This window comes from Helicoverpa zea, chromosome 6, assembly GCF_022581195.2.
Source record: "Helicoverpa zea isolate HzStark_Cry1AcR chromosome 6, ilHelZeax1.1, whole genome shotgun sequence".
Taxonomy (NCBI): Eukaryota; Metazoa; Arthropoda; class Insecta; order Lepidoptera; family Noctuidae; genus Helicoverpa; species Helicoverpa zea.
The window spans coordinates 13474187-13501828 of NC_061457.1; the positions used below are offsets into that span (position 1 = coordinate 13474187).

The 27642-nt window shown below is 41.9% G+C and overlaps 2 protein-coding genes across 6 annotated transcripts in view; one reads left to right on the forward strand and one right to left on the reverse strand.

Annotated features, from left to right (window-relative positions):
* The first annotated feature begins 611 nt into the window (after positions 1 to 611).
* LOC124631480 (probable serine/threonine-protein kinase DDB_G0282963) lies at positions 612 to 9866 on the forward strand. Its single transcript, XM_047165895.1, has 3 exons — positions 612 to 805; positions 4803 to 6135; positions 7484 to 9866. Exons 1-3 carry the CDS (start codon positions 612 to 614, stop codon positions 9230 to 9232), a joined length of 3276 nt encoding a protein of 1091 aa, XP_047021851.1. The 3' UTR covers positions 9233 to 9866.
* Positions 9867 to 11358: 1492 nt separating this feature from the next.
* Positions 11359 to 27642, reverse strand: part of LOC124631015 (nuclear receptor-binding protein homolog) — a 73846-nt gene continuing 57562 nt past the window's right edge. Inside the window, exons 2-10 of one of the 5 annotated variants that reach the window (XR_006984465.1) lie at positions 20676 to 20900; positions 20112 to 20242; positions 19844 to 20022; positions 19259 to 19433; positions 18820 to 18938; positions 18510 to 18663; positions 18143 to 18335; positions 15944 to 16662; positions 11359 to 15734 (exon numbers count right to left, since the gene is read on the reverse strand). Coding sequence is in view for 2 of the 5 variants with exons in the window: in XM_047165101.1 (XP_047021057.1) it covers positions 15645 to 15734; positions 16546 to 16665; positions 18143 to 18335; positions 18510 to 18663; positions 18820 to 18938; positions 19259 to 19433; positions 19844 to 20022; positions 20112 to 20242; positions 20676 to 20900 (1386 nt within the window). In the remaining 3 variants the exon portion in view is untranslated. Of the gene's footprint in view, positions 15735 to 15943; positions 16666 to 17446; positions 18336 to 18509; positions 18664 to 18819; positions 18939 to 19258; positions 19434 to 19843; positions 20023 to 20111; positions 20243 to 20675; positions 20901 to 27642 lie in introns of those variants that run through there. The other 4 variants (XR_006984464.1, XM_047165102.1, XM_047165101.1 and 1 more) reach the window with 4 other exon arrangements.

The window sequence follows — 27642 nt, forward strand, 5'->3', positions numbered from 1 at the left end:
TTTTCTTACGGTAAAATAAATCTTCCAAATCCAAATCCTCTGTCGGCATAAATAGCTATAACTGGTAGCGGGAAATTCAAATATCAGATGGTTTTTTGTTGTTTTAAAAAAATATCTTCTTAATATGACATCTTTCGTGGAGTAAGTACTCAAGGAAAACTAACTGAACACCCTTTGGTGCGCAACGTTATAGGTCAATGCCGTTGCATAGGTATTGTTTGTTTAGAATGGATGATCATTATTAGGTGATTGTTTCCACGCTGGTTACATGCTAATACATCACATCTGGAGACATAAATAAACAATATCAATTTCCTTGCCTTCATACTGTGGTTGTTATGTGCTCTATTTATTCGTTTAACCGCAGAGCAAATAGGTAGTTTTCAGACGCTTAGAATTCTAGGCCTACCATTTACCAATCAATATTATAATCGGCCGCTTCCCTTGGAAGTCCCTACAATTACCCATTAAGGATGAGCAATGATACTCGTACATTCCTCCAAGTCTTCAATTAGCAATTAACATAAGATATCGACGGCGCATACTAATCACGGCTATACTTAATTAATATTACCTATTCAAATTATGACGTGTATAATCATGTGAAACTGATGCGCGAAGGCCGCGCTCCGGAACTAAGGGAAGCAGCGAATTACGCGGGAACTGGCGTCGTCCTTATCGAATGTTGCTCAATGGAAGGAAGCGTGGACGTCGAAGCCGCGGCAGCAGCGTCAGTAATGGAGCGGACACCGCGCAGCGCGGCCGTGCGTCCCGGGGCTGCAGCCAGCATGGGCCACACTCTCAGGTAGGCCACGCGCCGATGGTTCCGTGTTGCGAGTGTGTTGTGTTGCGCGACAGTGACGAGCCTGAGGTAGGTGCCGCCAGGTGCGGGGTAAGTACGCCACCTACTCGCGTGTGCTTCAGGATTCGCTCTTCTGGAAGTTGGTGACAAATTATAATCATTTTCAATTATGTACAAGCCAATCCTTATGACTTGTCTAAGACAACACAATTTTTCTAGTGCAATAATTGTAAGCGTGCAACATATTCGATTCCCGGGTGGAGCAAATCTGATGAAAAAGTCTGTGGACCAGATAAATATGTACAATGCAATAATTAGTTTTCCATTACATCAGTCTCGATAGCTTGATGTTATGATATGTTGATGGCGTGGGCTTTCTCAACATCCTGCTATCATTATATCAATGGTTTTTGTTTTCAATACTTTCTATTATATTAACACTATTTACAACATTAGTAGTCACACAGATGAGATTTCTATTGAAGTTTTTCTAGGCCCTTGTTAGGTACAATTGACTCTTTTTCTGGGTTCTACGGATTTAAATGATTCCGATTAGTATCATATTTAGAAAGTGTATCCGAACTTTCTAAGTGTCCTGTAAGTGTCCCTAAGCTTTGTTCCACCCGTGTGACCTTGACCCACTAGCTCTACCGAACGTTCATCCTTCCAAAATCGAATCACATATCTAAACACACAACTTAAAAGCTCAAGCTTTCTCATTCTTATAACTTACCATTATAGCAGATAAGATGTCTTAATGCAGACTTAACGTTCGGCCGACAGTTGGCCCAGTGGTTGGAAAACATGTTTTTTTCTAGAAAATCTTGAATTCAATCAAAGTTTTTAGTTGGTCTGATACCGGAAAAATACTTAATTGTTGTTACGTTTGTAATTCCACACACTTCACTTCATCTTCATACTGATTTATGAGCCCAAACCATCTATCGGCCGACTAAAAGTTTGCAGTATACTCTTAGTTACTTATTTGATCACCCCATTGTGGGCAGTCTCCAGTTTGTCAATAATTGGTATTACATTTCTGCGTAACTATATTCCATCTTCATCATAATGTTTACGTTAACTCTTTGTGTCGAAATAATTCGTCGCTTCATTGTTCTTACCATTATTTGGAGACAATGTTTTACTTGTTATGTGACAGATATTTTGAAGGTGCGATGTATTGTATTGTTTAATATCAGCTATCAACTGTTGATCACTTCTAATTGTCGATTTGAAATGATATAGAATAATTCTTGGTTACAATAGTAAGATCATTATCTTATATCATAACTAGTTTGTTTAGACGACATATTTCGTCAGCATGAGCATCGGCTCTGTTGTAAGATCTCATAAGTGCACTAATTACGTGTTGTCACTTGCCAGGCCATTGCCCGACTCCATAGCGACCTAACTGCTTGGACCTTGTGGGAGTTGCGACAGTCTACACTCATTTGGTACCTAATAGTCATTGAATAAGCCGCGTAGACACAACTAAATTGAAAAGGCTGATGATATTATCAAGTGTACAATAGGAAAAGGGCCATTTGTTTGAACAGTTCGAACATGTTATTAAAACATCATAAGTTAATTCACGGAACTTCCCACTCAGCTGCAATTATGCACAATATTGTTCACAAAAAGGGTCGAAGTAGGAATGTTTACGATCGGAAATGTTTCACAATGAGCTTGTACCGGCTTGTGTTAGGTCATGTAGCCATGCGCACGCGATCCTCAGGAATCTTCCAGTATGAAGTACTGGTGATATTGCAATGACCCACTAAAAGGGATATCACAGACAATGATGTCCGGAATTGTCGAAAGTGTTCAAGGATGTGCGCAACTTGTATACTTTATGTCGATCTGGTTGCTAACTTTTGGTTGGTGTTGGTAAAAGGGCCAAAGGGGCACTCAGATTTATTTAATGTTTACACTAACCTTCTTACAAAATCTTGGGAGGACAAGATGTTTTTAGGTAGGTATTTGTTTTAGAGAGTCTAGTTTAGCCTATCTAACTTCGCTACTTCTAGTTAATACTAATGTAGGTACTGCTTCAACTAAAGTAGATTACCACATTATTGAAAGAACTTTCGATTCATAATTCAGTTCGTCATGCGAAGTCATTTCAATGTTTACTTATATGGTAGCAATTAGAACATCGTTGTTATGCAGTGTGTATGTTGATGTTATCCAGTTTCATAGGAAGTGTTGAATTTTCCTTAGATTGTTGTGGGACTGCCGTACAGTGTCCAACTTATTTCAATTGATTTGTATTTACTATACCTACGTTCCCATGGCATGAGTTACTTTGTGTCCTGTGGTTCGAATGTAATATACATTGTTCTCGATGTGACACTGTGCCTTCCGTTCATCTGTGTATGTTATTATAATCATCTTTGTGTCTTCCTCTTGTTAGATGTCGATACAGATATATCAGATGATCTCCCTCCGGTTGTGTCCGGTTTCCATCCCAACGGGCTATGAGAGTGAAATAATAGTGAGTGCACCTGTGTCTGCGAGGAGTCAGAGAACATCATCATCATCGTAACAGATGACACAGGAGTGAGAGAGGGTCTCATTTATTTGTTTCTTTATTTCCTCTTACTAAGTTATCATATTAGCGTACACTACATAACTCTACAATCGTACAACCATTAGAGCGCTCAAGCAGCTAACGAAAAACAATGCATTAATCGAAGTTTGCAAAATGCTAAGAAATTAGAGCGATATGGTAATCCGAGGAAAGTTACGCACGACCGATGTTTAGTGACGTAATAACAATATTAACATAGAGTCGCAGTAGCTCACACTGGGCACGACATTCGTGTCTGTCAATCTTCACGTTGCGATTTCAGGGCAAAACAGACAGGAAAAGGATGCAATAAATATTAATGAAAAACGAAGATTCGTTGAATTACATTTTTATTGCACTCGGTAGTAGGTACTATGGAACGCAAATTGTAACTATATAATTATGAAAATAATTATAATAACTTCCTAGAGGTCATACTTTCATAAATATTTTAAAGGACATGTTATAAGCCGTTAATTTTGAACGATTTTTTTTGGGAGAATTAACTGAAAATCATTTAAAGTAAAAATAACTAAAATGGCTAAAAACCGAAGATATTTCAATACATATGTATCGACTGCATTTTAATTCAGACACCAAATTGCTGAATGACTGACAAATGCCCTCAGCTGTTTTGTGTACTTTTTTCACGCATTAGAAACCAATTGAGTGATTGCGAGAGCGCACGTTATTAGCTATCATTAGAGCATCCTCTACTTGGCTTGATTTCATACCTGTCCATAAATCAATGTGAACTGAAGTAAACACATAGGCAATAGTGACAGCCCCATCAATTATTTCGCTCAAAAACATTAATGTTCGTTGATAAAACGATATACATGACGTATGAGGATTGCACACGCGCCACTAACAAGTATTTAGTGTAGATCTAGTTATTACATCAGTTGTTATTTCATTGCAACCAGTTCAACAGTGTAGTGCATCAATACCTGTGCCGATGTCTGCATGTTATAGACACATGTAGACCCGACAAATGAAATAGTCACTACATACCAATACACCGTTTTATCGAATTGCTGAAGCGTGAAAACGTAGGAACCCATTTTCCTATCGTACGTTTAATAAAACGTTACAGAATATTGTGTCGTCTGTAACAGCCGGTAATCATAACACTCCGAAATACAATTGATTCATAAGTACGGGTATTATCCAAACATATGATACAACTTATATAATAACAGCCGCGGTACCACGCAGGCGCGGTGTTTGAAAACACGCCCATTGTCCGGCGCCGCGCTCATACTCCGCCGAGCGCGCACCACTCTGTCATTCATTACTAACTTGTGCGATATGTCGTCTGGGTAAGCAGTTAACATAGTAACGCTTATGTACAAGATACTGGAGTATTACTAATCCTAGAATTAATGGCGGTATCTAGATATGCACTCATCCCTAATTGTCTCTTTTCAGGTCATTCGTGATTTCTTTGGCAATCGCGATAGCATTAACCAATACCCCCGCCTGCGGCTTCACCATACCTCGGTTACAAACCAATTTGGATTCAACAACAGATTTGGAGACTGGAGAGAGCAGACAGCTGGAAGTGAAGTACGACTTGAAGACACTAAACGATAGTAAAACCTTCGATATCAGTAGGACAAAAGGAGATCTTGAACCCACTGTCATAGCAATCAATTATCACAAGAAAGCAGACAGTAAAAACAGCAGCAATGAAAAGGATAATCAGATACAGCCGAATGCAAATGAAACAAAATCGAATGTAGCAGCAGATAGTACAATAGAGATGACAACTACAGCACTATTCGCAAATCAAAATAATACTGGAGAGTCTGAGAGAAGTCCGGAATTTACAACACAATCTATCCTGCAGACCACACCGCTATTTACTGAAGATATACCGGAAAATGTAATAGGTGTAAACAAAACGCATGAAGTAAATACGGGAAACGATACCTCAAGAGCACATGGTAATAATACTGGAAATGGAAACAACATTACCTCTTTGGAAACAAAATTTAACAGTTCCTTAGAACAAACGGAACGCAAAGACACTCGTTCTATATTTGGTAATGAAAATAAAATTAAGAACGAAAGCGATATCACTGATCAGAACGCTAATGAAACACACTTCAAAGAAGATAATACTATTGCAAAGACCGACGCTCCTGCGACTTCCCCATCTGACTATAAAACAGATGTCACAAATGTCACGTTTGATACTACAATAACAGAAGCGACCACAACCAACAGTACGGATGACATTGCTACTACTGACGTCCAACCACTCACGCTGCCCTCTTGGAAAAAATATACAACGATTGACAGAAAACGTACAAGCACTGAGGAAACTACAGCTCAGGACAAAGATATGGTACGAGAGGAAACCGCTCAAACCCGTATAAGTCTTGAAAAAGTATTTAATAATACACCGATACCATCTTTAGAAAAATTCAAAAACGACCTCATAAATGCTCAAGAATCAACGACTATTAAACTTGACGTAACCAATGCGACTGAAGTCAATGTTTCGGATAACCGTACATCGACACCATTTATGTCAAATGAAACTACAAAATTGGAACTTGTGTCTAAAAGAGCTGGTTACAAGGATAACAGAGAGACGACCACGGAGAAAACAGGAGAAGCTACGGCCTCTCTGTTCCCGCCCAAAGTTAGCGCGAATGACACAGAAGTGTACAATACCATGTACGAGACGGAACCGAGCGAAGTTGAGGTGACAGAAAACAAGAATGATACAGTCCATGAGTCGCAAAGTCAATTGGTAAGTTGAATTAATTGGTTAAGGGATTGTTCACACCAAACGTATTGTCCGCCGCTGACTGTGAGTATACTCACAGTCGGCCTCAGTGTGAACGTCGACTCAATCTGCAGTACGCGTACTCACCAAGCCGACAATAGGCTATAGCGTACGATGCGCTACATGTGTGAACAAAAGAATACGCTCGTGTAGGTTCACACTAGATGCGTACGCTGAGCGGCCGACTATTCTACACATAAAAGAGCTCAGTATTTGAAGTTGCTCGTAGTATTTTATAAACGATCTCTGAGATCACTCGTGGTTCCCATACGATAAAACTAGTGTATTTTAAAAAAAAATCGGACGTTTACTGATATTTCAATTAAATGATGCGCATTCAGATAGTTGCCATTTGCGAAGCTCTAGAGGAAGACGAAAATAATAAAAAGAAGAGATTGTGGGTACATCCCTTAAATTTGAAGAGATGTTTTCTTGGTCAATTTCATACTTTATATTTCGAATATAGACTTTATCCAAATAAGTTCAAGAAATATTTTCGTATGACAGTAAAAACATTCGATGAGTTACTATCTTTAATACGTATAAGTTTATATAAAAGGGACACTAATTATCGACGTGCTATTCAGCCAGAAGAAAGATTGACAATTACTTTAAGGTAAGAGGAAAACAACTTGTACTGTAATCAACACTTATTTATTATAATCAAATCAATCACGTTTAAACAATTGCGAAAAGAACAATGTCAGACGTCCATAGTAACTTAGGCTCAATAAAAATATTTCATGTACAGTGAAAATTCTTACAGTTTCTTGTGTAGTTTCCCGCTGATCCCCCCAAAGGATTGTTCCCCCCAAAAAATCCCCCGTGGGCAGAAAATACCCCCAAATTTGAGGGGAATCCCCCCAATCTGGCATCACTGCGCGGCGGTGCGGACGCGGCGGAGCGGCGGTGCGTACGCGGCGGAGCGGCGCTATTCGGCAACTGCGTCCGCGTAGCCAATCCGCGTCCGCCGTGCATAGTCGCGTAGTAAAATAATCGGCTACTGAGAGTCAGCTACAACAGACGACGTAACAGCGTATAGTCGGTTCGGTGTGAACGACAATTTCAATATATATGGAAAAGCAATAAACTGCGTAACGCGCGCTCACAGTCAGCGGCGGACAATACGTTTGGTGTGAACGATGCCTGAATCTTATTAGGTTTTGTAATATACTGCGATTTTGTAATATACTGCGAGTGAATTAATTGAAAGTCCTTTCCATTGAGATTACGTGATTATAATGTAAAACCTCTGTACCTAAACTATAAATACCTACCTCAAAATGCATACCTACTTTGTACATCATTTCAGGCTGAGGACGCGATCAAAGAAGAGTTATTAAAGGAAGAAACGCTCAACGACAATGAAGAGTATGCAAAACGCTATCATGAAGATGAACGTGTTACCTCGTCGAGAGGGAAACAATCTAAACAAGGAACCAATGCTGCCACTGAAGATTCGCTTAGCGTCAAACCAATTGGCCAGGAAAAAAAGAAAAACACTATTTTATATCCAGTCAGCCCAAATTATAAACCACTTAAAAAGATCGACGTGCAACCACCAAAACAATTCATTCGCGACCCAGATGATAACAGTTGGAGAAATGAAAGCATTAGTTCTCTAGGAATTGTATTCAAACCAAAAAATGCTTCCAAATCTTTCACACAGGTTCTGAAGAATAAAACGGAAACTGAGTTGGGAAACATGACAGATAATAAAGATAGCAAAGACGATGTTCCAGACTTAAGGGTCAGACTAGAAAAGATTGCTGAAGTTAGAAAATCTAAAAAGAAGATCAATAAGTATGGCGATACTGTGTACAGTGACTACGAGGAGTCTGTTGAGAACGCGAACAATTCCAAGGAAGATACGACCTCGCCTATGAGTCCAGCTCTCGATTTATTCCCTAACTTCACTCCGCCCCCTACTCCTAAAACAAGCACCACCGAATTTGAGCTCACAGTTAATCCTATATCAGAATTCGATCTCTTCAAAGAAGACGTCACGACTCCATTGACAACGACTAAGCCAAAGAAATTTTATAATTTGGCAGAGTATTACGATGCAACAGATGAATATGATGCTGACTATATCAATGCGCACAAAATTGATTTAAAGAAATACACTCAGTCGCTGAAACCAAAGGACAACCACGTTACTCAACCACCGCAACCACTTCATACAAAACCGATGAAAGAATATCAACCTGAGAGGAAAGCAACTCTTCAGTACTTCCCACCTACGCAGAAAGTTGTTCAGAAAGTGAATCTAAATGATTACGATGGCGATTTCGATAGGAAAGTGAACTTGTACACTTTTAAATCACCTCCTAAGACTATGCCGCCTGCTTCCTTCGGCACAGTATCTCCTATTCGAACAGAAAAGTATGAACAAGCAAACAAAGTAACGATGAAGCCTCTCTACACGCCGATGTATCAAACTGAAAACATGGACAAGAATCTGTACTTGACGAACCCGTCGCGCGTCACCGACTCCCCCAGCGGGTTTGTGCCCAACGACGGTAATTTCAACAGAGCCTCGTACGTCATCAAACATTACCGGGACTTCATCAACGAGGCGGCGAAGGAGGGCGACGACGGCAATGAGTATCTGTACACGGAACCGCCCATACGCGGGGTCACCGTCAACGAGCTCTCCAAGATGACTACTCCCAAAGATGTCGAGGACGATTACGACTACGACGTGAAGTTCCGTAAGGACATCATTAACAGATTCGTGGACAACTTCAACCAGAACAGTGAGCGGTTCAAGGTGGACTTCCCGATCCTGTACAACAGCAGCGTGGTGCACCGGCAGGCGCCGCAGCAGGGCCGCGTGGCGTCGTCCACGGCGTTCATGAAGCGGCTGTACGAGGTGCAGGCGCGGGGCGCGGGCGCGGGCGGTGCGGGGGGAGGGCGGCGGGCCTGCGAGCCGCACTGCGACAACATGACGGTGGAGCTGTCGCCCGCCTACGAGCTGCACTACTACGTGCCCGACCAGGAGGAGAAGGAGGAGATGGAGCAGCGCCCCGTCACGCTGCCCTACCGGTACCGGTTATGAGCGGCACGGCAGTGACGCGGTGCCACACTCGGACTGATCACGACTATTAAGTTTATTGGTGCTTATCGTCGGTAACGAATGGCGAATGATTGCCGGAGCGAATAGTAATTATACAAACAACAATAATGATATCGCAAATCAACTCGTTGTTATAAAACTCGGTTGTTTCGTGAAACTGTGACAGAATTGGGACTTTATTGTTCAATAAAATGTAGCGTGTATGAAGGCGGTGTACTGTAGCTTGTACTCAGGTATGACCTGAATCTATTTAAAGGCCTGTAAACAGGTTTTGCGTGGAAATAAATGTAGTGACCAAACTGATTTTGTACTTAATTTTCTATTCATGTGGTGTGTATTTCGATTTATTTTCTAGTTTCTTTGTTGTAAGAATCTAGAATATGAAATATTTAATTCATTTTTGACTATGTATGTATTCCACCAAATTGCCAAAGATGTTATTTTTATGATAATTGTGAAGAGGCTTCATGTAATTTTAATGTTTACAAAAATTAAATTATATTATTTTTCAACAAAAATTTTACCTAATTGGTGTCATATCATGATGGGACTGTATATTAGTGTTAAGAAAATGTGATACATAGAAAATCGGCTAGTGTGCTTATAAAAAAAATAACAAAAAAAATTAGGCCTGTATTGCCTGAGCTATTTTGTAAATATTTACATTTGTAGTTGATACATAATGTACGAAACGAAAAGACATGAGTAACTAAGTAGGTAACAGACTACATAGCTATGTAACTTTTAGATAATGATACGAATGATCGATGAAGCACCATATTCATGATGTACTTACATTCTATACAAACGCAATTTATAGGTACAGTTCTGTAGAAATAATCATTTTGTCATATTTGGGGTGTTCGTAGACTGAGCGTTTATTTCTATAGGAAAACTGTTATTGACGCAAGCGTTGTGAGTTTGTGATAGTAAAATACAATTTTATATAGAACTTCATTTGGTTTTATTACCGACAAGCGACCCGCCCCGGCTTCGCGGGTATCAATTATACCTATGCGAAAACCTTATCTAAAAAAAAAACAACATCAAAATCCATTGCGTTTTACAGATTCTAATAACAGTTAGCGAAAAGCGACTCAGTTGTATACTATGGAGTGCTGGTACGTTTATTCGATTTTCATGCAGGCACAAACTGACTGACTGATCCAGAGATAAGTTTCTTAGCCGCCCGAGCTTATTCCCTATGTTGGGGTCGGCTTCCAGTCTTACTGGATGCAGCTGGGTACAGGGGATACCAATGTTTTACAAGGGTCGACTGCCTATCTGACCTCCTCAGCCCTGTTAACCGTTCAGTCTAACTCCCCTTGGTTAGACAGGTGTCAGAGTGTCACTCGAGTGCAACACGGAACTTTTCATTCCACCTCATCGAGGAAATTACTAAATGCAAAAAAGAAAATGGCGGTGGCGCGCGCATGTCAAACTAAAAAGAAGTGCCTATTAATTTTTAATTTAAAAAACTCAGATTAAAAATAAAATGAGGTTAAAAATCGATCTAAAAACAATAATGAAAATTACTTAATTAGTTGAATCATTATTTTAAGTGGTAGTTTATTTGTTCAGTACCTATGTATTTGTTTAAAAAGTCTTGTCAAGATTGTCACAAATGGAGTATTACACTCGATGTTCTAAATTCAAATCACTTTGCCGCTCTAGAGATAGATATCGAAGGGCAAAAATACTCCTTCCGAGATGATGGGATGAAAAATACTTTACCTAACTCAATATTATTTTTTTGACAGTCGTATCCTCTTTTATATTAAATACTAGCTTTTGCCTGCGACTTCGTTGGCGTGGAGTAGTTACTTCCGCCAGATTTTTGGTTTTACCCACATAGTTCCCGATCTCGCGGGATAGGTGGCGCTGTATGTCCGGAATATGTTGTTTTCTTTTTAATACTATCCTTTGTCCAATGTTCTTTCTCAAGTTCCAAACTATGTCTGTACTGTAATTATGGCAAACTTTCATTATTGTACTCGTGTAGAGTGTGCCCTTCCATTAGTATATGTAGTTTTCTTTTAAAAACTGAACTGTGTATAACACTTATAATTTAGGTACACCAGAAATGGATACAAAGTAAAACAAAAAAGTACTTTTTTAAAATACACTTTATTGACGTTCTTTATTGTAGAATAGTATGCAAACATCACTCGATCGTTCGATCATATTTTGTTATGGATTCTTTACAAGTCACTTTGAGCATAATCATAATAGGTATTACAATAATAATATGTACTATAGCTAAATCATACTTCGGTTACTTGCACAATGTTAACTGCAGACAAAATCATATCATCGAGTGGGAAATGCAATTCTGGATCCAATAAATAATTATGTTACAATCTCATAAAAACGCAAATTAAAATATTTTCATAGATGAACACATTTTTCTCTTTGGATAAACAAAAGAAAAAACCAGAACACTGATTGGGTACTTATATACAACAATATATTGTTAATCAAACTAAACATCTTTCATTAATGTGTCCACTTTTTGTAAATAAAAAAATAAAACAAAAGAAAAATAATCTGAGTGAAACTAAAATATAAACAACGTTATATTAAATTAAATAAAAGTCGATACCACTGCACTGGCTGGCGCCGCTGGGGTACAACACTAACGTCAACGCGACACTTGTATAATCTATAACTTGCGTTACATCACTAGGCATTGGGTACAAGTGAATATGGGCCTTATCGACTAAGTCTTTAGGTTTATTTCGCTAAAGTAAAGTGATCTAGCCTCGAGAGTTTTCTGAATGAATCCAAGAGCCTAAGTTTAGTATGGATTAGTTTAGCACCAGATTAGTTAATGTTCAGAAAAGCCTTGGTTTAGTTGATGTATGTTGGTGAGCGAAGTAAAATGGAATATTGTTTGCAGCGCCACCGAAGTGAAGTGGTACTCTTAGGAACATAGATAAAGGTGAGAGTTATCTAAAATTATCGCAAAAGCAGTGTAGGTAACGTTGTGATGGCTTTTGTGCTAAAAGCCGCTGCTGAATGTTTTAGTATTACTGGTGGAAAGTGGCTGGCTAACGTCGTGTTCCATAAGATATTTATTCAATAAAGATTTAAGCTGCTTATTTAAGCTAATTTCACTATGAAGACACAGCCACTCAGCCAAACCAGCGTCGTTTTATTTAAAACAATAAAAACCGAAATTTAAATAAAAATGCGACATACATAATGAATACAAGCAAATCAGTATCGTAGCGGCGTTTGTATGCTATAGGTAGATAAGTAGGTACGTAAATCAGTTACATTACAACAATAATCATTAATAAGTATAGTTTTAGACTAAAAGCGAATATTTACAAAGAACACGCCACTTCACTAGCTCTGACCTCCCGACGTGACTCGCGCGGTGCCGGTGCCACGAGACAAATTCAATTTAAAAATTTCCTAATTTTTTTTTTATAATTTAATTATATTTCCTAATATACATATACATATAAGCGTATATAGTTTTTTGGTAACGTCAACGAAAATTCCCGCACCTTAATAAGTTAGTACTTAAGCCGAAGTGTTCGAGGGGAGCGACACCGGCCTCGCGCGACAAACCTAACTCTTTACATTAGCCAGTCTTTCGTTTACACTACTCTACACTACTGCGCCTACACTCCTAGCCACATGCCGACACGATGCCTACTGCTGCAACATGCTCATGTTGGCATCGAAGTATACATCAGTACTGTGCGTCAGATATATCGACTTAGAAGAAAACGGCAGGCAATTCAAACGTAACTCAAAACATCGATATTGTTCATCGAAATTAAGAGTGATTTTGGGTTCTTTATTTGATCAATTCTGTTGATGGATATTCGAATTCCCGCAATACTATTTCTGATACCATCCACTGTACTCAAAAATACTTCAACAATTGTTTAAAGCATGTTGCACACAGCAGGCACTGACACAACCAACGCGGTGAAAACGCTGCTTTACCGAACACCTGAACATCTGTACCGAGGGGGCATAAGGGGTTCGCATCGTGTGTACTAATCATAACAGAAACTTGATATTAGGCAACTGTTTCTCTATCTAAGCACAATTAAAGTCGACAAAAATCTGGTAAAAATTAATTGAGTAATTGGAAGTTATTAAAGCAAGAATACTGAAGATAAAATATCAAATATTTAAAACCTATCGATGCGAACGTTGGTGTTTCAATAGCCCTTCATTTCCGTTCTATTGTTTAATAAATGATTTATATCTATTGTCATCTGCAAGCCGTTACTTGTGGGAATGAAGGTAAAATAACTGAATTGTCGTGAGAAAGTAATACGAATTGTTGGCACCTCGTATATTTGGCACCACTAGCGTTAACCAAATGTGTAGCTCGCTATCCGTAGAGGTGTAACAAACAAGCACATTTTATCGATAACTTGGTGATGAACGGCCATGTTGCTAAGTAATTTAATTCATAAGAACAGCAAGTTTTAGATAAACGTGCATGTCACTTTACACCTCTACGGAAAAAGCGAAATTTTTTTCAAAATATAAAATTAAAAAAATGTGTGTCAGCACCAAAACGTTTTGGAATATAACTAACGAACTAGGAACCGGTGCCGATGCGATTCTATAAGTATGACAATATACACAATAATGCAACAATTGGAAACAGAAGGATCACTTATGAACAACTGCCTTGACAACTGGTAAAAAAAGACCAAAAGACAAATCAATTTCTATTAAAATATCGCACTATTTAAGCGACATACTATCGATGGAAACCGCAGCGAATTTTAATTTCTTTTTAATTTCAAAGGTATTAACAATCCTTTTCACTGTCTTTCTCTATCAGTTAGTAAAAGAACACAGTTGAAGTAATCCTTCCATGTTCACGTTTGTCGAGATATTACAATATAAGGAATTTAATAGACTGCTGCACACGCATACTAGCACCACTATAGCGTTACGTATCTTAACTGAAACTTCACCGTTTGTATATAACCAAAAAGTATGTGTAAATGCAAAACTATTATTATTTTCATAAAGAACCTTGTATTGCAAAAGCAAAAATATATCGATATTTTCGTAACAGCCCTATTTATAGATAAATAGGTGAAGACAAAGATTATTATTTATTTTTTATTTCGCTGACATGAATACAAGGCTCGTCATAAAGTCATTAATTTACATCAAAACATCACAAGTTTGGACAATTGACTTCAAACATGCATACAATATATGTGATGGGACGCCTGTCGCTCTCACATTTCATCATGTTTTTACGACTTCACAAAACTGCAAAAATGTGGTGACTTTATTTATCGATATTAAAAAGAGAGTTTTATCTCTGGTTACTTGGTCTAAAGAGCGTCCGACGTGACAGCCACAAGCGTCCATACAAAACAGAATAATATAATAAGCGTCTCATTAAAAATCTTAACAAACTACTCGACTGTAGTCAACAAACAAAGTCCAGTGTCCGTTCGTAAGTAAAAAGTAATAATCGACGCGAGTACAGTACAAATTTCAACCTTATCATCATAGTGAGTATGTTCAATTTTCCGTATACTTATTATTTATAACCACATCCATAAAGCTCTAAGAGGAAGCCTCACTATACATATAATTAAAAGTAAACGTTTAATTTAAATATTTTTCTTTTAAATATCATTTATAACATATACACATTCATACAAAATTCTACATCACTAAAGCATACTCGATGTTCGAACTAAATTATGAACCGTTCCGAATCTTCAATAACTTTACAATTTTTACATTTCGCCTTAAAGTGAACTTATATTTTTACAATTTCCTTTAAGAAAGCGTATCGATTAATTTAAAAACGAATGATTCGGCTGATCGATTTAGATTCACACTCGACTAGTAAGTTTTTTTGGAGGTGAAATGCAATATTAGAAGGTACCTCATCTCGTACACTATCCGCACACTATCTTACTCTATACAGCAGTTTTGCCAAATGACAGATGTTTTCTTACTTTCTCTGAATAAAACTCATAGAACTGCTGTCAGTAGTACAAGCTGTGATTGACGTGAAGATTGCAAGATGGACACTTGTTTACGCGAGGACTCGAGTTATCGTAGCTATCGTATTGGTTTAATTTCATATAAAACTAAATAGTGATGTTGCGCTCACACTCCTTACTTCCTAACATTAAAGTAAAAATAAATAACATTCGGAACCGTAGGATCCCCGCTTAAACAAGCCTCAAGTCGGAATTCCGCGGACTATCGGTACCATACTTATGCAAAATACATGACACGGCAATACAAAATCTCATGATCGTGGCGACCATCGCTAGGTATAAATATGCGTAACTCTAACGTACTGAACGCCGGCGGGCGGCGGCTACGGGACTGACCAACCTCGACACGGCAGCGCTGACGTCACGCGCTGACGTCACTAGCTGCCGAGCGGCGGCGCGGGGCAGCGGCCGCCGAAGCTGCTGCGCAGCGACTCCTCCATCAGCCGGCAGATCTTGTCGCGGTCCGCCTAGAACAGTATAAGCACACATTACAGCAAAGGAACAAAATTATTCTAGTGCAATCAAAACTGCGTCTCATCATCCTATCACTGCATATTTGATGAGTTGCTCTTATTTATCTAAAGTTACCAAAGTCGGCGTATTCCTGCATATCTTGGGCCCCAGACATTTCTGTACACAAAAAGATGCCGGTGCGTGGCACTAGTTTGGCACATACCTCGTGTATGAAGCCGAGCTGCACGAGCTCGGCGCAGGTGAGCTGCCGGTGCATGTTGTAGTGCATGGCACTAGTCTGGCACATACCTCGTGTATGAAGCCGAGCTGCACGAGCTCGGCGCAGGTGAGCTGCCGGTGCATGTTGTAGTGCATGGCACTAGTCTGGCACATACCTCGTGTATGAAGCCGAGCTGCACGAGCTCGGCGCAGGTGAGCTGCCGGTGCATGTTGTAGTGCATGGCACTAGTCTGGCACATACCTCGTGTATGAAGCCGAGCTGCACGAGCTCGGCGCAGGTGAGCTGCCGGTGCATGTTGTAGTGCATGGCACTAGTCTGGCACATACCTCGTGTATGAAGCCGAGCTGCACGAGCTCGGCGCAGGTGAGCTGCCGGTGCATGTTGTAGTGCATGGCACTAGTCTGGCACATACCTCGTGTATGAAGCCGAGCTGCACGAGCTCGGCGCAGGTGAGCTGCCGGTGCATGTTGTAGTGCATGGCACTAGTCTGGCACATACCTCGTGTATGAAGCCGAGCTGCACGAGCTCGGCGCAGGTGAGCTGCCGGTGCATGTTGTAGTGCATGGCACTAGTCTGGCACATACCTCGTGTATGAAGCCGAGCTGCACGAGCTCTAGCGCGAGGGCGGCGGCGGTGTCGCGGCGGGACACGGCGCAGGTGAGCTGCCGGTTCATCTTGTCGTCCATGCGCAGCAGGATCGTCATCTGTCACAAACGCCACAAACAGTTACTGTCGCAAGGGAAATTGCATTCTCACACAAGACTTTATACTTTCATTTACTTAATTGTATACTTTTAAGCTTTTGTTGTTTTGTTAAAAAAATGTGACAAAATCATTTAGAGAAGATTAAACAAAGTTCTAGAAGAGAGTGTGTGCTAAAGGAACTTTAAATAGTAACAAATCATCATGTCGTGTAATATATCAACTATTTATAGAGCGGATTGGGAAATAAGACAAGTTGTTGATGTTTATTTATGACCAAGACATATTTTAATCATGAATATAGGATGATACACATTGGTATTTTGGCATCAGTCTCTCAAACTATATTATGTTAAATTGCTTACATTTTAATTAAACTGCCATGTGGGTTAGTGAGATACATAGTAGCTGCAGTTATCGGTTGTAAAATGTAGCAAGTTTTAGGCTAAGATCTAAGATGACCGCGCGTGGCCTCGCCCGGCCGCGCGACTCGCCTGCATGTTGTACAACATGCACCTGTAGCGCGGCGGGTGAGTGTACACAACTACATTCATTTGTTGCATGTTAAACCGCGCGCCGAGACGAGCGTTCATCTGAACTTAGCCTTAATTAGCACATCAAAGCTTTGGCTGATATACTACTAGAGTCATGCTAGTGGATCCAAAGGTTGGGAAAGGGGATATAAGCCTGGATATAGATGTGATGGTGCGGGCTTGAGGCTGCACATGCAGTTGTGATGACGAGAGTGTGAGATGTGTGTAGTGTAGTGTGTTGCATGCTCACCAGCAGGTCAGCGGGCGGCGCGTCGTGGTGCGGGGAGGGCGCGGGCTTGAGGCTGCACATGCAGTTGTGATGACGAGAGTGTGAGATGTGTGTAGTGTAGTGTGTTGCATGCTCACCAGCAGGTCAGCGGGCGGCGCGTCGTGGTGCGGGGAGGGCGCGGGCTTGAGGCTGCACATGCAGTTGTGATGACGAGAGTGTGAGATGTGTGTAGTGTAGTGTGTTGCATGCTCACCAGCAGGTCAGCGGGCGGCGCGTCGTGGTGCGGGGAGGGCGCGGGCTTGAGGCTGCACATGCAGTTGTGATGACGAGAGTGTGAGATGTGTGTAGTGTAGTGTGTTGCATGCTCACCAGCAGGTCAGCGGGCGGCGCGTCGTGGTGCGGGGAGGGCGCGGGCTTGAGGCTGCACATGCAGTTGTGATGACGAGAGTGTGAGATGTGTGTAGTGTAGTGTGTTGCATGCTCACCAGCAGGTCAGCGGGCGGCGCGTCGTGGTGCGGGGAGGGCGCGGGCTTGAGGCTGCACATGCAGTTGTGATGACGAGAGTGTGAGATGTGTGTAGTGTAGTGTGTTGCATGCTCACCAGCAGGTCAGCGGGCGGCGCGTCGTGGTGCGGGGAGGGCGCGGGCTTGAGGCTGCACATGCAGTTGTGATGACGAGAGTGTGAGATGTGTGTAGTGTAGTGTGTTGCATGCTCACCAGCAGGTCAGCGGGCGGCGCGTCGTGGTGCGGGGAGGGCGCGGGCTTGAGGCTGCACATGCAGTTGACGACGCGGCGCGTCTCCAGGTCGCGCGGCTCGGGCGACGCGGGGAGCGACTCGGCGGGCGCGGCCGGGGAGGCAGCTCGGCCCGGCCCCGCCAGCCCGTACGCCGTCAGCGGGTAGATGCCGTACCTACAACACGCATAACATCGGATTTGAACAACCAGTCCCGTTGTAGAATAGAGCCTTGAATATTTATTTACGAAACCCGTATTTGTGTATTAATTGTGTGTAATAACTATTAACCCGGAACACAAAATTAATACACAATCCGAACGATGTCACAGCCTAGTAGGTACAACTCACTTGACATCCTCGACGAACTTCTCCAACTTCTCGGCATGCGGCTGCAAGTCCTTGGCAGCCAGCTCCACCCTGGCACCTCCTCGAACACACCAGGCGAGCGCCTCGCCACTCGACCCGCCCGCTACCTCGTCCGTTATCGTCTCCGATATGTTCGCTACAACACAACAGTTGAGCAATAGAAACAAACAAACGTTTGCGGCACTACCCTGATAGCCACATAAAGAAGAAATACAACAAATTTTTGTTAGACTCAAGACCAATTCACAATACTAAAACAAAATGTTTCTACAATCAAAATAACTGAACTCACCCGTGGTGTTGACAAGGATGTGTGCTGCCAATAACTTGAGGGAGTGCACTTCGAAGAGTAGCGGGTGGAACAGCAGCTCTCGCGCCGTCGGCCTCTTGGCGGGGTCCTTGTTTATACACCTGCAGACACACCACCACGTTACAGACCCAGCGAGGGAGGTGACGGACACGCTGTGACCCTTATTATAGGGAGTTGCAAGGCAATGGAGTACTTCTGTGTAGTCCGAGAGTCATAGTGCGGTACAAAGAAGCCGGCAATGTTGCGTTGCTTAGAAATATAGGGTTAAACAACGCAACGTTGCACAGCTTGTCACAGTTATTAACTTACCTTGTTTACCACACGTATGGATCCCGCGGAGACACAGGAGCACTCCGTTCCCCAGTTCGTGCACCCATACAACAAAAGCGACTTACCGCGCAGCAACCTGTAAGACCAGTACCTGTATATAAAGTCCTTCTGGCGCGGCTCCTCCAAGGATTCGACCGTTCGTATGATGTGTTCCTCCGTGACGTGGCTGCCCGAGTCGCCATTGCCCTGAATCTCAAGTGCTGCGGTCTCCAATGCGCACATTCCGAATGAGTAGATATCCATCGCTGGCGTCACCATTTGTGATGCTGATACGGGGGGAAATAAAGATGTAATCAATGCAAAAAACTGGACAACATAGTTTCGGTTGCTGCGATTATTGAACACGAGCACAGTACACACTATACGGAAACTTATGAGTTCTACACAACACAAGCACACATAAAGTACGCTTGTTTACATAGGATTCATTAGGAAAGTTGTGAACTCACTCACAAAGTCACGTTTTCCATTCAGAATGCCCTAAACAAGCGCAGTTACGTGAGCGAGAGCTGGACAGTTCAAGTTTTTGTATAGAATGTAAGCTGCGGCACGAGTCTTGCCAGTTCCAAAACTACCAGACTTCCACAACACGGAAAAGGCAAGAGTCCTTCAAATCAGAGCAGTCGAAACTGTGCGGTCCTTTGTCTAGTTACGTGGGTTAGTGAGTGGTACTTACATCCGTATTCCGGGGCAATAAAGTGCATGTTCCTCATGTTCTCGCGGCAGGTCTTGACGTGGTGGTGTATGGCGTCAGGGGCCACGGAGCCGATCTTGACGAGTCCGTTGTGCTGGATGAAGATGGTGTCGCACGTGAGGTTGCCGTGCACGATGGGCGGCACGCAGCCGTGGAGATAGCTGGAGGGGAAATGACCGCCGTTACAATAGTCATGGCCACCTAGACTATGAGTATTGTTTGAATTGATTTAAAAAATAGAAGTATTTACCTGAGCGCAGACAATATCTGCGTGCACCATCTCTTCCAGGCCTGCAGCGGCAACCGCTTCACGTTGCGCTTGGTGCGCTTGAGGAACTGCTTCAGGGAGCCGCATGACATGTACTCCGTTATGAATATTACCTGCAATGCGGACCATTACCATTTGAAGACAAGTTGTACAAACTACAATTTTAACAGAGGTCCCAAAAATTTTGTATAAAAGTCAAAGATATTATAAAACTCAAGGTTAGAAACGGTTATGTAGAAAGATGACATAAGGAATGTTATCGTCACAAATACCACAAAAAGATTTGAATTTTGATTAGATTGTGAATTCGGAATTAGAAACAAAATAATTTAATCAATGCTGATTTCTCCATATCTTTTAATTCATTGATCAAATTACGTGCTGTGTATTAGGAATTTTAAACAGCAAAAATATCTGTCTTTTCCATAACGCTTTATTTGTTGAAGATGCTAATTGATGTACCGGTAAGGTAACAAGAAAAAAATTAAATAGCTGTTGGATATTAGGCTGTACAAATTAATTGTAAAATTAAGTAATGTATCTTACCCTAGGCTTATCGTTGTGTGTATCCGTCCAATACCGGTGGAATTTGACGATGTTGGGATGTTCCAGCCTGGTGAGGTTGTCGAACACCGCCTGGATCTTGTCCTCCTGCGCCTTGAAGTTCTTGCGCTCGGAGAACTGCACTTCGTTCCACACCACCTCCACGCCCTCCTCCGTGTCCATCGCGAGGTTCGCGCAGTCGATGCCTGGCACATCTCGCTGTTCTACCTGGAAATATGAAATAACAAATATAACGTTAGGAACTGATCAGATCATCTATAACACTGGTCAACAAATTATTTTTTTTTTTTTTGGTGCAAAGGTGAAATATACAATTTCTTGTAGAATATTTGATACGTAATCGAAGTCCAGAACATAAAATTGCACTAGCACGTAGGGATTTAGAGATATACCCCTCCTAAAGTACCAAAAACGCGTTTTTTTTATGAAATTTGATGTAATGTTTTGGGGACAGCAGAATTGTCTAGTAATTTCTAACTAAAGCATTATGTAGTACTACTTTCCCCGCATTAACCCTATTTTAATTTATATTTTTGCAAGTTTTCTTTCTCAATATATACCATTTTATATCCAAAGTGGAGTTTTTTCATACTAACAGGCCAAATAAAATATAGGGAAGATCGAACTATCGCAGCTGTATACATATTTCATGAAAATTTAAACTCTTAGCGTTCGAAATAAAAATGAAATTCAATCGGGAAGAGTAGTACTATATAATGCCATAGATAGAAACTAAAAAACAATTTTGCTGTCCTTCAAAAAAATCGTCAAATATCGTTAAAAAACGCGTTTTTGGTACTTTAGGAGGGGTATATCTCTAAATCCCTACGTGCTTGTGTAACTTTATGTTCTGGACTTCGATTACGTATCAAATAATCTATAAGAAATGATATATTTCACCCTTGCACCTAAAATGCTGTTGACCAGTGTAATTTCCCGAGCCTTTTCCTTACTATGTTGGGACGGTCTCACCGGACGTAAGGAACTGATCATTATTATTTAATTACTGACACCTGTTATCAATATCCGATGCAGGTATCGTTGTCTCTCATGATGAGATCATTTATAGATATAATTATTATAAGCTATGTACAGAGTACAGGATGTTAGCATAATACATGGTCTGCAATGAAAATGACCTAACCAAGAATGTCTGAAAGCAATACAGGTAAATTGTCGAACGTTTTTGGACAACAGAATGGTAGCCAATCATTCAATTGAAGCTCTCGAGCACACAGGGACAATCATGTCGAATGAATGTCAGACGTTACGCGAACACTGGTAAACTACTGAACAATTTACTTGACACAATTTAGTGAACTTTCATTTAGTCTTACATGTTTTATTCAGCTAAGATAATAATTATTTTTCACTCATGGAATTTTCTTCCGACAATCTTTAATCTTCAAAGACTAACCTACGCTCATAATAAGTTTCGTACTTATGTATTTTCATTTCCATTACAACCGATACATAACTCCAATTAATGAATTGATAGGTATTGGATTAATTGAAATGTACACGCACACGAATTAGCAAATGACTGCGATTATTATCTAATCGCACTGTTGTCGTCGCGTGGTGGCGCGTCAACAAGCGACAAATGTGCATTTAACTCGTTATCGGTCACTCACCCCGTGCAATTGTTTATACCCGCTATCTGGTCGCAAATAGCCATTTATTCATTATGACAGCTGTGCTATTTGCGTGCCCACTTACATTATAATGGTTATTAAAATAAGTTAGTTAAGTTACTACTTAGCGTTTTAATAGCCGTTGCTAAGTTGTTAACATGTCAAGCTTATAATATGGCTATTAAGTTACTCCCACAACCTATTTTATATAATATGTGACCCGATAAAAAAACCTGCGTATTATTGTATAAATGGTTTACCCGTGAACAATAAACAGACGAATATACTGGTCGGCTGAAAGGAAGAAAGGATTCAATTTTCCTCCGAATTGAGGTACATACATCAGGCATATTATCAGTTATCCTTTTGGATAAACGCTACATACATATGTGTAACATAGGCAGGCAATGTGAAAATAATAGAATTGATAACCTCGGAAGCAATATTGCCACTCCATAATACTCAATTGATAACGAGTCACGTTTTCATGTTTCCTTAATTTATGAAGAAATAAGACAATATCAAATGAGAACGTGTTACGCCCTCAGTGAGTAAGATGGCATAACCAGTATGCTAAAGATTTAATCCAAATAACGTTTAACCATTAACAGAACTTAATATTTTTGGAGTTAAAGATCAAGTTGGAAGTACCTCACTAAATGGATTAAGGATTAACTTGAAGACGAAAGAAATAGTGAAAAAAAAGTCAATAGCATTGAAAGGAACCAAAATGATCTTTGCATATTTTGAACTATTTTATCGTATTTAAAACTCGTGGCATTAGCATCTTAAGTTATTCGAATTAGATTTTCTGCTTGTTTAACTACATTAAGGTTAAATATTAGCTTTGGGACACGCCCATCGAACTGCGACTGCGCAGTACAGTGACGTAGCCAGTAACATCGGTTACTGCGCACGAGTTTACGCATTTCTTGAATAATCGACTCGTTGGGTATTTATATGTCAAATGTATTTTTATTACTTTGTTTTGTTATTGATCGGTTCATCTTTTCAATGAAGATTATATAAAATATATAAAAATAGATGTCATTATAGTTATGTCAATCATGAAAATGTTGAGCAAAATTGAAAGCAGCCGGTCTATTCGCAGGATCCAGCTGTTGCTTCATAAAAATTGCACTAAAATAACTTTAGTAGTTTCTGTCGTAAATCGTGTGTCGCACGTACAAAACATATCACGAAAAACTGATACAGGTGGCGCCAACATGCTGTCTATTAAAGTTTTTAGAAATTATATTTTGCGATTCTCGCCACAGAGTGTCTTTGGTTAGCACGTGTGCCTAGAATTTTCAGCTGTTTTAAGTGTTTTGGTGAACTTTTGTGACTTAGTTTTGTGTTTGTGTGTTGTCTTTTTGTTTGTTACCAGTGGTGTGTTGTTATTTCGGTAACTAACCAGTTTTTTACAAGCATAATGGATCAAAATAAACCCCCCGATCCCGATCCTCCCGACATCTCTGCATATGCTCCACTTTCCCCCAACTATCCGCTTTCCCAACTCGCTGATGTTGCTTGCAGCATCGCGGACTCCCAGACCCTATCAACCTCGAATACCAGGAAACGCTCCGGAGATGATGCCAACATTGGCGTGTCAACCCCGCCATCAAAACAACAAAGAAACCTAGTTGGCCGCAGCAGGTACTCTGCTACTGATAAGGCACCTTTTATCGTTCATGTCTCTCGATTGGAGCCCCAGCCTAACGCCGGTACCTCTCTACACCCTGTTACTTTCGGAATATTCCTACAAAAACATAACATTACCAATGTTGTCCGTGATGGTGTTAAAAAAGTTGGTAGGAACCGTGTGTCTGTAGAGTTTAAATCCCCTCAGGATGCAAACTCATTTATTATCAACAGCATTTTACATAAGAACTGCTATGTTGCCTCTATCCCCACTTTTAATATAACTAGGATGGGTGTTGTGACTGGTGTTCCCACAGATTTAAATGAAGAGGAAGCCCAAAAATACTTGCAGGTCCCTTCAGGTTGTGGTGAAATCCTGAAAGTTCGTCGCATAAGCAGGAAAGTAGTTATTGATGGAGTGACTGTATTCAGGCCTTAGCCGTGTAGCGACGGCTTAAGAATACACATGTCGCTACCCCCTTCTTCCAGTGGGTGTCGTAGAAGTCGACTAATGGAGAAAATTGCACCGAACACCAATGCGAGAGAAGGAAAACTCGGAAAAAAACCCTCTATCAACCCGTCTGGCCAGCGTGATAGCAGTAGGCTATATTCCTCTAATGTGCAGAACAAAAAAGCCACGGCCCCTAGTTCCCGGCAGTCCCGCTATTCCCGGTCACGGTGGCGACCGTGGTTACGGTGGGACAGGGGGTGCGAAGAATCTCCGGGTTACAGGAGGCCACCAAACACAACTGACTCTTGCGACGTACAACGGCCGCACGCTACGGCTTGACTCGCATCTGGCGCAACTCGAGGTGGAACTTGGGAAGATTAGGTGGCACATATTAGGGTTATGTGAAGTTCGAAGAGAGGGGGAGGACACCATAACCCTCGAATCAGGTCACCTAATGTACTTCCGAGAGGGAGACCAACAATCCCAAGGTGGCGTTGGGTTTCTGGTTAATAAGTCCCTAGCTGATAACGTTGTGGAGGTGTCTAGTGTGTCGAACAGGGTAGCGTACCTTATCATAAAGCTCACCGACAGGTATAGCCTCAAGGTAGTGCAAGTGTACGCACCGACCTCGACACATTCAGACGATGAAGTGGAGGATATGTTTGATGATATATCAAGGGCCCTCCACTTCACTACAAAGACCCATTACACCGTTGTCATGGGGGACTTTAACGCTAAAGTGGGAGTACAGATTTGCGGCGAATCGGCAGTAGGATCCCACGGATTTGGAAGCAGGAATCATAGGGGGCAAATGCTCGTCAACTTCCTTGAACGCGAGGGGCTCTTTTTGATGAACTCCTTTTTCAAAAAGCAGCCCCAAAGGAAGTGGACGTGGCAAAGCCCCGACACTATGACTAAAAATGAGATTGACTTCATCATGACGAACAAGAAGCACATATTCAGAGACGTCTCCGTGATCAATAGGTTTAATACCGGTAGCGATCACCGACTTGTCCGAGGCTCTCTGAATATCAACTTCAAGGCCGAACGTTTCTGTCTGATGAAGGCCAGGCTCCGACCAACACTGCTCCAAACCATGACAGGATCCGAAACGTTCCAGTCAAATCTGGAGAACCGATTTGCCGCCGTGGAAACCACAACAGACGTTAACCAGAACCACGAATATGTGGTTCGGATCCTCAGGGAGGAAGGTTCGAGATTCTGTAACATGCAGCGTAAGGGCAAGAAATCGAAGCTTTCGGAAGAGACATTAGGGCTTATGAAGAAACGACGTGAAAACCCGCCTGTCACTTCGTCAGCTAAGCGGGCTCTAAACCAAGAGATCAACAAGCACGTACGACGCGACCTCCGGTGCTCCAATACTCTTGACATTGAAAGAGCAATTGAGCTGAATCGGGGGTCAAAGGTGTTCGTACAATCTCTTGGAAGAAGCCACTTGACGAAGCTGACCACAACAAGTGGAGAAGTCGTTTCTTCGGTGCCGGCAGTCCTTTCGGAAGTGGAAAATTTCTATGGCCGGTTATACGCATCGCATGCATCTCGACCTGATCCCGGAAATGAGGATTCTAGAGCCACATTAACACGCCATTTCACCGAAGACCTACCAGAAGTCAGCAGTGGCGAAATCGAGATCGCTCTGAGACAGCTCAAAAATGGAAAAGCCCCTGGCGAGGATGGCATTACAACAGAGCTTTTAAAAGCAGGAGGTAAGCCCGTACTGGGGGAGCTCCAGAAGCTTTTTAATGCCGTCCTGTTTGAAGGGAGAACTCCAGAGGCGTGGAGTAGGAGTGTTGTCGTCCTGTTCTTCAAAAAGGGAGACAAAACCCAGTTGAAGAACTATCGACCCATTTCCCTCCTAAGCCACGTATATAAGCTGTTCTCAAGAGTGATCACGAACCGACCTGCGCGAAGACTCGACGAATTCCAACCACCGGAGCAGGCTGGGTTTCGGAGCGGATACGGCACTATAGACCACATCCACACAGTGCGGCAGATTATACAGAAGACCGAAGAGTATAATCAGCCCCTGTGTCTAGCATTTGTGGACTATGAGAAGGCCTTTGACTCGGTTGAAATCTGGTCTGTTCTGGAGTCCCTGCAGCGTTGTCAAGTAGATTGGCGATACATCCAAGTGATGAGATGTCTCTACGAAGCCGCTACAATGTCCGTCCAAGTACAGAATCAGCAAACAAGGCCCATACCGTTGCATCGAGGAGTGAGACAAGGGGATGTTATTTCCCCGAAACTGTTCACTAATGCAATGGAGGATATGTTCAAAACGCTGAACTGGAAAGGACGCGGCATCAACATCAATGGCGAACACATCTCTCACTTGCGATTTGCTGACGATATCGTCATCATGGCGGAAACGCTGCAGGACCTACAACAGATGCTGAACGACCTGGCTGAATCTTCTCTACGCATCGGCCTACGGATGAACTTGGACAAAACCAAGGTCATGTTCAATGAACATGTTCTACCGGAACCGATTGCGATACACGGCGCCGTTCTCGAAGTTGTTCGGAAATATGTATACCTCGGGCAGACATTGCAGTTAGGTAGAAACAACTTTGAGGACGAGGTGAATAGGAGAATTCAGTTGGGTTGGGCTGCATTTGGGAAGCTACGTCGAGTCCTAACATCGTCGATCCCACAGTGCCTAAAGACAAAAGTCTTTAATCAGTGCGTCCTACCTGTCATGACTTACGGAGCCGAAACGTGGACACTGACGGTACGGCTGGTCCACAAGTTTAAAGTCGCTCAGCGGGCTATGGAAAGGGCTATGCTCGGCGTTTCTCTGAGGGATCGCATCAGAAATGAGGTAATCCGTCAGAGAACCAAGGTCATCGACATAGCCTATCGAATCAGCAAGCTGAAGTGGCAGTGGGCTGGCCATATTAGCCGAAGAACCGATAACCGTTGGGGTAAACGAGTTCTAGAGTGGAGACCGCGCCTCGGCAAACGTAGTGTAGGACGTCCTCAGGCACGGTGGAGTGATGACTTGCGCAAGACGGCTGGCAGGAGCTGGATGCGAGAAGCCGAAAATCGATCTCAGTGGCGTGCACTTGGAGAGGCCTATGTCCAGCAGTGGACTGCGATAGGCTGATGATGAAATTCAAGCCTCTGGCTTGCTCTGTAGCTGAGACTTGGCTCACCCCGAGTCTCAGTTTTAATATACCACTATTTAATATTCTCAGATGTG

Excerpts from the sequence above, each read along its gene's own strand:
- LOC124631480 (XM_047165895.1), top strand. The coding sequence starts at position 612 with ATGCGCGAAGGCCGCGCTCCGGAACTAAGGGAAGCAGCGAATTACGCG. Across the intron at positions 806-4,802 it reads AGCATGGGCCACACTCTCAG|GTCATTCGTGATTTCTTTGG; the intron begins GTAGGCCACGCG and ends GTCTCTTTTCAG. Across the intron at positions 6,136-7,483 it reads ATGAGTCGCAAAGTCAATTG|GCTGAGGACGCGATCAAAGA; the intron begins GTAAGTTGAATT and ends ACATCATTTCAG.